The sequence below is a fragment of the Gorilla gorilla genome, chromosome 1 (assembly GCF_029281585.2).
Source record: "Gorilla gorilla gorilla isolate KB3781 chromosome 1, NHGRI_mGorGor1-v2.1_pri, whole genome shotgun sequence".
Classification (NCBI taxonomy): domain Eukaryota; kingdom Metazoa; phylum Chordata; class Mammalia; order Primates; family Hominidae; genus Gorilla; species Gorilla gorilla.
In genome coordinates this window covers 73100082-73113268 of record NC_073224.2, presented here as the reverse complement: position 1 = coordinate 73113268, position 13187 = coordinate 73100082, and the positions used below count along the sequence as shown (strand labels likewise).

The following is a 13187-nucleotide window of genomic DNA, read 5'->3' as shown; positions in this document are numbered from 1 at the left end:
AGCAGACGGAGCTGAAAGGAACCTTAAAGATGAACTAGCCCACATTTCTTGTTTTACAGATGAGGAAACAGATTACTTGCCTTGGACAGTATATCTTTATGCTCTTCTAACAGTCTTTTGTCTAAGGTTGGCTGTATTGGCCTGGACTTATGACCTGTCAGTAATCTTCTTTGTAGCCCTAGTCTTATCGAACCAATACAAAAGTTTAACTGCCAAAGGCACTTTCTTTCCTACAGTTCTGACAACTTCTCCTTTTGTTATATACCACTGATATCCAGGTTCAGTTCATCATCGATTGCAGACCATGTTTCTAATTGGATTCTTTGTAGCCTGGTTCATGTTGTAGTCTGCCATTTTCTGGCAACAAATTGGATCTATTTTAATAATGATCAGAGATGCTGGATTTGTCATGTTGGGATCTTTTTAACTCAGTATCCCAAATTGTGGACATAGGATTTCATGAAATAAAAATAAACCTCAACAGTACTTCTTTAAATAATACTCACTATATACCCACAATAAAACTATATTCCAGTAATTCCATTAAAATTTGTATGCTAACAATAAAACTTTGTTTTAAAATTTTTATTCATGTTTATTTTAACCACAATACTAATTGCTATTCCTAAAATATGTTTTTCTTTCTCCTCCTCCCTTATGGAGTATTAAATGTTTTAATGTCATGGCAAACTCTTTTATTAGCTTAGGATTACTTTATATATATATAAAGAAAAAAATTAATAGCAAGTTACGAGAAAATGTACATTTTTCTTGTAATGTATCTTTACATATTTCAAAGAGGCAAGTGGCAGCAAATGTGAAATAAGCATAAGCAAAGTGCTTTCATTTAAGTGCTTAGAGGATTAATCAAGGAGCACTTCCTAGAAGTGTGTTTTGAAGATTTTAAGAGAAGATACAAATATTCACTGGTGACGAGGATGGAGTCAGAAAGAGGGAAGTAAAACACACATTATGCATTGGGAGCTGCATTAGAAAGGGGAATGGATGCTAACAAAAAGAAAAAACATCTCTTGCAGGATGGTGAAGCAGGCTTTCAGCTGGGATGGAGAAGGGATGCTGACTTACAATCATTGGTGAAGTTATTGAGATGTCATTTCAACCTTGCTACTCACATTTTGCTGGGTAATGTGCTAGATCCTAAGGGAAAAGCTAAAGAGAAGGGAGAGACAGTGCTTGACCTGTAGGTACTTATGATCTTGCTGATGAGACAAGGCAACAGGAAGTTAAAGGAGGATCCTTGAAAGCCAGTAAGAGGAACTTGGATTTTATATGGTATGTGATGACAGGAGCCATTGGAGGTTCTCATGTATCATCTTACCTCTATCATCTGCTCAGAAGGGAGAGGTCTGAGCTGGGGAAGATCAAACTGAGCAGGTGGCTAGGTTTTAATCTTTATAGCTATATGTAATCAGCAGAAGAGCTTTTTCCCACACAAAACTATTTTGAATCACTTTAGAAAAAAATGAGCTGCCTAAAATCTTCTGTGCATGATTAACAATTAATAGAAAATCACTGGTTTGCTCTTGCAAACAGCACTTAATGTCAGTAGCTTCAGGCTGTTTTTCAATTTTACAGTAAATTTTTTACCAAAACAAATTTAGGTAGCTATTTTGTCCATGGGCTTTTGTAGTGGAAAGATGATGTGAGTAAAATAGAATAATGAGATTCCTTTTCTGCATCAAAATATTAGCAAGCTGCTAATGGTTCCATTTTGATACTGCCACTTTCAAAATAAAGGAGAGAGATCAAGTTGCTTATGGAAACATTTTGGATTATGTTTAAAATAGTGTAACTTTATAATAGTTGATATGGTAAATAATTCAAGGTTTGCTTTTAGTGCATCAGTTTATCTCCATCTTGGCTCAGCCCTAAGAGAGAAAGTTTCCAGATTTTTATTGCCTATCTAATAAGTCCCTTGGTAATTGGTTTCATGCTGTAGGAATGTAGATTTTATTTCTTCCCTTTCTTCTTCTTCTTCTTCTTTTCATCTGCCTCCTTGCTACTTGCAAACCGTTCTGTGATTTCCACTATCTCCACTGACCTTCCAGTGGGAAGCCTTCCAAGGTCCTCGGTTTCCTGGAATGACATTTGAGGCATATTTAAGTGCCTTACGATATTCCTGGGTTTATTTGGGTTTTGGCCCATATGCATTGGTGGTAAGTCCCTGAGAGGCACTAGCACAAAAACAACAGGAGCCCTGACGTCTGGAGGTAGGTTGGGTTGGAGTTGTCCACTCGGCATTTGAAAAGACTGTCCAGGAAAGGCATTGTTTAAGGGGTAGCTCTCTAAAGCCTCCTGAGCTTTTGTGTTTGGATTCCTTTTTGTCTGGAGAAGAACATCAGTGAAGTAAGGTTTTACGCCTGTTATGGCATTGATTTCATATGCGTTGTGCCTGTCAGCCAGTGCTCTCCCAGTTAAAATGGGCTGAAAAACATGTGATCCTGAGACACCACTAATAAAGCTGTGGAGAACAGAATGCCAGATCCCACCACTTATTGGACTCAAAACAACCCGCGGCCATAAGCTGGCCAGGCTCCGGAGAGCTTCGCGGTTCCATGCTGAGGCAGGAAAGTCCATCTCAGTATGATAGAGCTGAGAAAAATAAATACTAAGAGTGATGCCTGGATACGTAATCAGGAAATTATACATTTTGCTGATGCAGCAGTGGTTAGCTTCATTACAAGGGGAGTTGTTGGAATACAGAATGATATGCCTGATGCTGTCATTATTGTATATGGCTGAGTCAAGATAACCATTCATTTCAAAGAGCATTGATTCTGGATGGATATAATTCCCAGTGCAACTGCTAGCATGGCCCTTTTGCACCAGGCTACCAGAAGAAGTTTTTAGTTCATAAAATGTGAGGTGTTTTGTTTGAGGAAATGTTGTCCCATAAGGGAATCCAAAAATCTGACAAAATTCTGTGAGGGAAACTCTTGCTTCTTCACCTGTTCGAATATGGTAAGGACAATTAGAGCAATCGAGAGAGAAGCTTAGCCAGTAATATGGTTTTACTATTGTTCCATGATTTGCTAGGTATTCCTCATATATGGGCTCCATTGCTAGATTTACTGTCTTCTAGCTGCAAACCTAAACAAGGAAGAGAAATTACATATAAAACCAGTGCAGGAAAAACTGAAGACAGTGCATTAATTTATTAAACCATACTTTCTTTAAAGGAAGTAGCATAATAAAGATAGTGATATATGCATAGATTTAAAAGCTCAGGATTCATTATTCTTTATTGAGACTCCTAGAGTATGGGGAGGAAACAGAAGAGAAAGGCATTCTTCAACTTTACCTGTTTCATAGATTCCAAGTCAGTAAAGCAAATGAGTTAACAATGCAAGTTCTAGAAACAGACTGTCTGGTTTTAAATTTGGGCTTGGCCAATTATCAGCTTGGTGGCCTTTGACAAGTTATTTAACATTTGGGAGCCACAGATTCCTTGTCTGTAAAATGAAGATATTAATAGTACTTACCTGATAAGATTGTCTTGAGCATTGAATAACAGAATGAATATAAAATGCTTCACTAATGTGCTTGTCACATAGTAAGGACTCAGTAAATATTAACTCTTAGTAGTAAAAGTACAAATCCTAGGGTTATCTAGATCATTCCTAATTATAAAAGTACAAAAAAGTGTTTTGCATTTTGTTCATGATCTTTCTTCTCAGAATATGTTAACATCTAATGTATTGTGCAGAACTATTCAGTGTGCTTGCATTTAACATCAACTTTCTTAAAATCACTGGAAATAATTTGGAGGTTTTTGGGTTTTTTTTGAGACTAGGATCATGGGATCTCTTTTGCTTAATGATAGAGACTTCTTAGGAAAGTGCCACTTGAGTATTCTTTGGGTTGTGGACACTCATTCATTGACATGTAAGAGTTTTCTTTCCCGTGAGTTGGTCTTGTTAGAAGACTTTTGAAAAATTACTGTTACAGAAAGCAAATATGGTTCTTTAGAATATTTCAAATTAGTAGTTTCTGGGATGTTAAACTCAAAAAGCTGAGATCTTTAAGTAATGATTTTTTTCTTTAAAAAATATTCCTTCAGTTATCGTTGTTCCTATAATGCCCTAGGAGCTACCTATTTTGTTTGTTTTTGAGACAGTCTTGCTCTGTTGCTCAGATTGCAGTGCAGTGAGATGATCATGGCTCACTGTGGCCCCAACCTTCCGGGCTCAAGTGATCCTCCTGCCTCAGCCTCCCAAATAGCTGAGACCACAGGTATGTACCACCATGCCCAGATAATTTTTTTATTTTTTAGGAGGGATACAGTCTCCCTATGTTGCCCACACTGATCTCGAACTCCTGGGCTCAAGTGATCCTCCTACCTTGGCCTCCCAAAGTGCTGGGATTACAGGTGTGAACCACCATGTCCAGTCTTCCATCACTATTAACATGTCTATTCCCTCCAGTCTTTTTGCTATATGTGTATGTTACATATAATATAAACAAAGTCATGTTTTATACCCTGCTTTTTCACTTAATATTGTGCCATGAGCATTTTCCCATGTTATTAAAAATTCTTTAACAAAAATATTCTGCCAGCCGTGGTGGCTCACGCGTATAATCCCAGCACTTTGGGAGGCCAAGGTGGGCGGATCATGAGGTCAGGAGATGGAGACAATCCTGGCTAACATGGTGAAACCCCGTCTCTACTAAAAATGTAAAAAATTAGCCAGGTGTGGTGGCATGCGCCTGTAGTCCCAGCTACTCGGGAGGCTGAGGCAGGAGAATGGTGTGAACCCAGGAGGCAGAGCTTGCAGTGAGCCAACATCCCACCACTGCACTCCAGCCTGGGTGACAGAGCGAGACTCTGTCTCAAAACAAAAAACAAAAAACACAATATTCATGGCTAATTAGTTTTTTATTATGTAACTGTAACATTCAGTTTCTTGCCTCTTTTAATTATTATAACACTTTGATGAATATTTCTGTGAGAAATTATCTATTGCATATATTATATAATATTTATTATAAAGAATCAGAGATTCTTTTTTTTTTTTTTTTAGAATAGATTACTAGAAATCATAGTATTAGATCAAACATTGTCAAATCGCTTCCTAGGAAGGTGTACCAATCTTATCACATTCTCTTATAATGTTGTTTATCCCAATTTGAGAAGTGAGCATTGGTATTTTTTTGTTGCTATAATGTGTGCCTTTATTATTTCTAGTGAAGTCGAACACTTTTTGACATGCTTATTGGTCTGTGGTATTTATTCTTCTGTGAAATATATTTGATTTTTTACCTATTTTTTGCGTGAGGTTTTCCTTATTGGTTTGCAAGACATTTTTATGCATCAAGAATATTAAATCTGCCACATTTGTTGCTAATATTTTACCTGGTTTATACAGCCTTTTAATTATGCCAATGTTATTTTAATTGCACCAAATTTTACATTTTTATGTGGTCCAGTCTCTACTATGATTTTTTTCTTATTGTATTTAGAAATGCCTTCCTCATCAAAGCATAATTAAGTATTCCCCATATTTTCTTCTAGTATTTATGGTTTCATTTTTTACATTTAACTTTGTCAGATAACAAAACTGATAAGGCAGAAAATTTAAATGAGGTAAACTGACCATTGCAACAGAATATATTTTTCACTTTTCAAAATCTCACTTATCGTATCACAAGTATGAATACTTGTGCTAATAAATAAATTATGGCCTCTCATATGGAAGTGCTATGTTCACCTTCTGTCTTCCTCAGCCCAGATCAGCTCATTCATTGCTGTATTTGATACAGCTTGATCTCTAGCCTGAAACCTGCAGAGTTCCTATGCTAATCCTATCCTGGGCAGAAAATATGTTAAAAGCCTCAATCCAGCTGTAGGTGGAATGTAGCTTTATTCATGTCACCATTATCTTAGTGGCTAATATCCTGCAGTAACTCTGGCACCACATACCCACCAGATTCTAGATTTCTCCTAGCCTCTGCTGTGTCATCTTAATCCATAGGATTGGACATTAGCTTTGTTTTTTCCTTAGTACTATATTTTCCTGATGTAACTGAATTCCTGCCCTGAGGCTTCCTAGACCTTGTCATAGCTTTCCTTCTAGGGAGCTGGATTTAACCCTTGGCAGTGGACGATCTCTTGGAACCTGACGCCATTTCCTGCTTACTCCCGAGCATTGTTTCCTCTCTGGACCTCCTCCTTGCTTAGCCTTCATCAGGCTGGATGGATCTCTCCATCAGAACTTGCCAAAACCAAGCCCAAACTCTCATGCTTTTTAATATTGTGCCCTTGATGTGGTCGACTTCTGGGTGGTACACCGGACATCCAGGTAACTGCTCAGATTACAATTTCAACTCACCCATAGACAGTTTACAGATTGATTTGGCTAAATGTTATGGAAACAGAACCAAAAGGCACTTTTCTGTCTTTATTACTATTTCTTAAGGTGATGTGTATGTGGAGTTAACTATATATAATGGTCCCATAATTACCCTTTTGGGAAACAAAAGTCTTTGTGTGTTTTTAGATAAAGGTAGCAAAATGGAAACTCCCTATTGCTTTTCTAAGCACGCCTTCCTTTGCACCCCCATCTTCTGTGGCTGTTTTAGCCAGAAATGATACATCATTACTGTCTTTAAGGAGATGGAGAGGACTGTGCCTTTGACACATAGTGGAGGGAGCTCTGTAGTCTCATTCTTGCTGACAACTTTTCAGTGTCAACCAACTATAGTTTCCTATTGGTGAAGTTTTCACTTTTTCAGAGTCTTTCTGGGCTTGTTCTTTGATCACCCTCATCTGAAGAGGAAGCAGGAAAGAACTGTTGCCCTCTTTGAACTCTTAGAGAATTCATGGTTTATTGTATCAATTTGTTATCGACCACAGATTATCTTGTTAACTTTTGGTATCTGTCATTTTATTCTCCCCAACCAGGTGGAAATGTACCCTGTTTAGGCCCAGGACCTACCTTAGCAACCTTGATTGGCTCACAAGCCAGGTTGCTTAAGACTTGTTTCCCCAGCAGCTGGTGTCCCTAACTCCTGCCTAGCCCTTTTCCTTTTGCTTTGTCTGTGCTTGGGAAATACATGTTATACTCTGTAGAGCAGATTTGCTGGCAGTAAGAACAGAGATGTGTAGAGCCCAGCGTGCTGGAGGGCTCTCTGCATCTGGCTGTGAGTGGCCCCTGGACTGGGACCGTGGGAGGACAGCTTTCCATAGTTTAACATAAATGAACCACACCATAAGGACAATCTGCTCTCATTTCACTCAACTAGGATTTAGTGAGTACTGTTAAAGCACAGTTTGCACTGGAGTAATTGGAGAATGGAGTTTGCCCTTCACAATCTGTGCACAATCTGTTAGCAGCTAAAAACAAATGTTAGGAGTTATAATTACCATCAATTTGTCTCCAGGCTTGGATCACATTCCAGGTGTTAGAAGAGATGGTCCATTTCCTTTTTTTTCTCCTTTAAGTCCCATGCCCTGTTTCAAGTAGCTTCAGAGGGCAATTGTGCTGTAAAGATTCACCTTGTAATGGGTTCAGGACTCTTTCACAGTTTGTGTCTATTCGTTCATTTGAACTTTGCTGTTCCAAGTTAGAAAGCTCTTGCTGAGGTGTGGCTACCTCTAAGAAAACTGTTGAATGGGTGCCATGGTAACGTTTGCAAAGTAGCTACTGCTAGGATACAGCTCTGACACTTATTACTTTATTTGCATATCAAGCCACCTGTTCCAAAGATGAAAATATACAGGACTGCATATTCCAGTCTGGGTAAAAGGATAATAGCTGACTGTTGAAGAGAACATGTTGCAGTTTTTCTCCTGCTAGCTGAAGAATCAAGTTCTGAGGGCCTGCTCCTCAGCACCTTACTCCTGGTCTAGAGTAGGTGCCAGGCCTGGCGGTTCTGTTGCCTGCGCGGGTGCCAGGGCTTCTCCTTGGGAGGCTTGCCCTCTGTGAGAGGGAGCAGAGAGTTGACTTCCTCCAAGAGGCCCATAGTCCCTGAAGGGGGTGTTTTTGATTCTGTCTAAACCTAGGCTATGTGTTAGCGGTTTCCCTCCTCTTAGAAATTGCCTGGAAGACTCTTGCTATTGGTATGTATGTGGTTCCCTCCAGTTTAAGACAAGATTTGTTCCAGGATCTGTTGTAGCCCCTTCTCTGTGGCTAACGGAAGAGCCACTTGTCCTTCTCCATTCTTTTCCTTAGTCTCCCTTGACCCCCACATCATCTCCTAGACACAAGGCACATTGATAGTCACAATTCACTGTGAATCACTCTGGATTATTCCCTCATTCCTCTTTCCCAGGCCACCTGAAGGAGTGAGTGGGGATCACTATTGTGTACATTCCAGTAATAACTATTGGCTGTAAGCAGACATACTCTAAAAATAACTCAGGGATACTGAGCACCCAGAGGGCACCTTCTGTCTTCTCGAAGCTTCGCCACGCCTGTTTCCACTGTCAGACTTCCAGTCTGCACCACAGCACACATCCTTTCTCATCCAGAGTGCTCCTACTAGACGAGATGTTTTTGTCTCCTAAGGGCCTCAGGTGTATTCATGAACTCCTCAGCTGGTTATTTTCAGTTTCATCTTCCTTGGTGCTTGCTCTGGCACATGGTCACTGCTGCATCCTGTCCCTTCCCCACAGTTTGCCATGGGTCATCCCTTTGTTCTCATTGCTTGCATCTTCTAACTGAATGAACTTGTAAATATGGAAGTGAAAGTCAATCCTCATAGCTCATCTTTTATTTAATCCTAATAAATAACAATCTATTGCAAACATTACTTTAAAAATATTACTTATCAAAAGCTGGGTAAAAGGATAATAGCTGACTGTTGAAGAGAACATGTTGGGGTTTTTCTCCCGCTAGCTGAAGAATCAAGTTCTGAGGGCCTGCTCAGTTCTGTAAGAAAGTATTAGCTGTCTGACAGGTTCTCCAGTGAGGGGAGGAAAAGACAAAAAATATAGTCCCCAAATCTGCACCAGCATCCCATGTGCACTGTGCACCTTCCATGGTGGATTAGATGCTCAGCAAATGATATACCTATGGAAGGTTAAGCCTAAAGAAACAGGAAAAATGAGGCTTTGTCCACTAGCACATGTATCAATTGCATTTTAGGGTGATTTTAGGGATAGGCAACCCCAATTAGTCATTATTCTTTAAAGGTAGTTGTCTGTTAGATGTAGGAAGCCTCCAAGGAATGTTAAGTTGGCAACATTCCATTTAGGTTGCACAGAATGACTTTTAAGACTAAACTTCATCAGGAGGAAATGAAAGGCCTTTGCCATGGTTCCTGTTCACAGCGAAATTGACATGTATTGGAAAGGAGATGCTTGGAAGAAATGTCTAGCTTCCCCAACAGACTCCTTTCTTCTCTTTTCTGTCTTCCTTTGTTAATCTGCCATGTTTCATCTTCATTCAGATGAGTTATGATGTATATTATTTATATAAAGATATTATGAGATTATAATGAAGAAGATTTACAAAGACTAAACTCTCCTGCAATGATCTAAATTTTTAAGAGACATTTACTCAGTTTGGCACTCCAAAAATTATTAATCTATGTTCTGACAACCCAGTTTGGGGTATATCCAAGATGGCTTGTGTGTTGCTAGTTACTGCTTATAAGGCAACTTTCTCTTTGGGTGGCAGGAAGCACAATATTTATAAGTTATTGCTAAAATGTTAAAGTTTTATTTGAACCTACTGTACCCGAGTAATTATATGATTCATCACTTTAGTAGCAGTTTGGTTGACACTGAACAACAATGCTCAAATTCATGTAGCAGTAACAAACTACGTGATAAAAGGAACTGAATTTAGAAAGCAAGCTTCAAGTAAAGATCAGAAGATTAAGTAGATTTCATGGAGCTCACTAAGGAGTTAGATGGGAAAGATGAGATAAGAAAAGCACTGGAGTTGAGACCAAAAGGAGACAAAAAAGCAGAGGGTGGATCTTCGAGCTCGGGGGTCATAAACAAGATGGCCACAAGGTGGCAGCACAGTCTTAACAGCAGAGAGCTTTCTGTAGGGCCACCCTTAATTTGCTAACACCACAGATTTTCTCTTAGAATTCCTCCATGTTGATTTTCCTCATTATCCTAGGGGAAACAGCAGCAAATGTTTAGAATTAAAAATGACTCCTAAAACTTAAGCTGAGGAAAAGTATAGGGTAAAGACACCATCTTTACTTCCAGAGACTGTTTAGATGCTCTAAAGAAGGCTTCCAACTCTCTGTGGGAAAGGACCAATTGACATTTCCAAACCATATGTTAAACAGTGATGGGAGCCATTGTTTTGGGCTAAGCTTGTACACTAGGCCCCAGCCGACCAGACCAAACCAAAATGGAGTCACTCATGCTAAATGTGACATAAACTAAAATTTTAAGGAAACAGATAGATCCCAAAGCAGACCAAGTTTTTTTTTCTTTTCTTTTCTTTTCTTTTTTTTTTTTCTCATGAAAACAGGAGATTCCAGCACAAGGAAGTCCCCTTGGCTCTCTAACTCTTACAAAAAAGTAACCTGAAATCCATGTTCCCACCTTAAAAACCAACTGTTCTGCTCTTTCCCCGTGGGATCTGAGACCAAATAAGTACATTTATGATGGTAACAGAGTGACCTCAATGCCTAAAGTTTTGGTCAGTGTCAAAACTGAGAGGTTGACCAAAAGGTGGGGAATTGTTAAATTAAGTTTAGCCTAAAGCTGCCTCCTTACATATTTTAAGTTCAACCTAAAGGTTTCTTCGTACTCAGCAAACTGTAACCTAACTGGAATGTAAATAGACTGTAACCTACTCTTGTACCAATCACCAAGTTTTGGCCAAAGGCAGCCAACTGTTCAAACTGAGTTCAAATCAGGGAAATGCCAAGCTGTAACAAATCCAGCTGTTTCTGTACCTCACTTCCATTTTCCTTATGTTGCTTTCCTTTTTTGTCCACAAATCCTCTCTGACCATGCAGCAGCGCTGGAGATGCTTTGAACCTATTCTGGTTTGGGGAGCTGCCCAATTTGCCAGTCGTTCCTTGCTCAATTAAACTCTGTTAAATTTAATTTGTCTAATGTTTTAACACATCATACACTAATACTTTTGTAAAAGTTAATAAAAATGATATTATACAAAGAAGAACAAAAAAGACATATAGAACATAAACCTATTTTTTGGTAATTAAACTAATTGTGAAAATAGCACATCAAACTTTCTTTTTAAGGTTTTTGAAAACCAGAAAATCTAATTATTATGCTCTAGCCAAACTACCCAATGTTTGCTTTACATTCTTTCCCCACAAAATGAAATTAGTGAACGTAGGCAGACTCAACTAAGTTCACAAAATCGACTCAAAAAAAAAAAAAAAAGATTGCTTTGCTTATTGGGGTCTTTTGTAGTTCCACATGAATTTTAGAATTTTTTTTATTTCTGTGAAAAATGTCCTTGGAATTTTGATAAGGGATTCTGTTAAATCTGTATAGCACTTTAGGTCATTTGGACATTTTAACAATATTAATTCTTCCAGTCCATGAATATGAGACATCTTGAGACATCTTTCCATTTCTTTGTCTTGTTCAGTTTTTCTAATCAATGTTTTACAGTTTTCAGTGTATAAATCTTTCTTTTTTTTAAAATTTTATTATTATACTTTAAGTTCTAGGGTACATGTGCACAACGTGCAGGTTTGTTACATATGTATACATGTGCCATGTTGGTGTGCTGCACCCATTAACTTGTCATTTAGCATTAGGTATATCTCCTAATGCTATCCCTCCCCGCTCCCTCCACCCCACAACAGTCCCTGGTGTGTGATGTTCCCCTTCCTGTGTCCATGTGTTCTCATTGTTCATTTCCCACCTATGAGTGAGAACATGCGGTGTTTGGTTTTTTGTCCTTGAGATAGTTTGCTGAGAATGATGGTTTCCAGTTTCATCCATGTCCCTACAAAGGACATGAACTCATCATTTTTTATGGCTGCATAGTATTCCATGGTGTATATATGCCACATTTTCTTAATCCAGTCTATCGTTGTTGGACATTTGGGTTGGTTCCAAGTCTTTGCTATTGTGAATAGTGCCGCAATAAACATACGTGTGCACGTGTCTTTATAGCAGCATGATTTATAGTCCTTTGGGTATATACCCAGTAATGGGATGACTGGGTCAAATGGTATTTCTAGTTCTAGATCCCTGAGGAATCGCCACACTGACTTCCACAATGGTTGAACTAGTTCACAGTCCCACCAACAGTGTAAAAGTGTTCCAATTTCTCCACATCCTCTCCAGCACCTGTTGTTTCCTGACTTTTTAATGATTGCCATTCTAACTGGTGTGAGATTAGATCTTTCAACTCATTGCTTACATTTATTCCTAAGTATTTTATTCTTTTTATAAACGGGAATTTTTCGGGGGTGGAGCCGAGATGGCCGAATAGGAACAGCTCTGGTCTACAGCTCCCAGCGTGAGCCACACAGAAGATGGGTGATTTCTGCATTTCCATCTGAGGTACTGGGTTCATCTCACTAGGGAGTGCCAGACAGTGGGCACAGGACAGTGGGTGCAGTGCACCATGCGCCAGCCGAAGCAGGGCGAGGCATTGCCTCACTCGGGAAGCGCAAGGGGTCAGGGAGTTCCCTTTCCTAGTCAAAGAAAGGGCTGACAGAGGGCACCTGGAAAATCGGGTCACTCCCACCCCAATACAGCACTTTTCCAACGGGCTTAAAAAATGGCGCACCAGGAGATTATGTCCCGCACCTGGCTCGGAGGGTCCTATGCCCATGGAGTCTCACTGATTGCTAGCACAGCAGTCTGAGATCAAACTGCAGGGTGGCAGTGAGGCTGGGGGAGGGGTGCCCGCCATTGCCTAGGCTTGCTTAGGTAACAAAGCAGCCTGGAAGCTGGAACTGGGTGGAGCCCACCACAGCTCAAGGAGGCCTGCCTGCCTCTGTAGGCTCCACCTCTGGGGGCAGGGCACAGACAAACAAAAAGACAGCAGTAACCTCTGCAGACTTAAATGTCCTTGTCTGACAGCTTTGAAGAGAGCAGTGGTTCTCCCAGCACACAGCTGGAGATCTGAGAACGGGCAGACTGCCTCCTCAAGTGGGTCCCTGACCCCTGACCCCCGAGCAGCCTAACTGGGAGGCACCCCCCAGTAGGGGCAGACTGACACCTCACAGGGCCGGGTACTCCTCTGAGACAAAACTTCCAGCGG

At 39.9% G+C, this 13187-nt stretch overlaps 2 protein-coding genes across 5 annotated transcripts in view; one reads left to right on the top strand and one right to left on the bottom strand.

Moving 5' to 3' along the window:
• Window positions 1–13187, top strand: part of RGL1 (ral guanine nucleotide dissociation stimulator like 1) — a 292061-nt gene that overhangs the window by 9689 nt on the left and 269185 nt on the right. The window lies entirely within an intron of this gene.
• APOBEC4 (apolipoprotein B mRNA editing enzyme catalytic polypeptide like 4) lies at window positions 544–7629 on the bottom strand. Its single transcript, XM_004028038.4, has 2 exons — window positions 7385–7629; window positions 544–3111 (listed from the first exon to the last, which is right to left on the bottom strand). Exon 2 carries the CDS (start codon window positions 3079–3081, stop codon window positions 1972–1974), a length of 1110 nt encoding a protein of 369 aa, XP_004028087.2. The 5' UTR covers window positions 3082–3111; window positions 7385–7629; the 3' UTR covers window positions 544–1971.

Coding starts and splice junctions, on each gene's coding strand:
- APOBEC4 (XM_004028038.4), bottom strand. CDS start 3,081: ATGGAGCCCATATATGAGGAATACCTAGCAAATCATGGAACAATAGTA.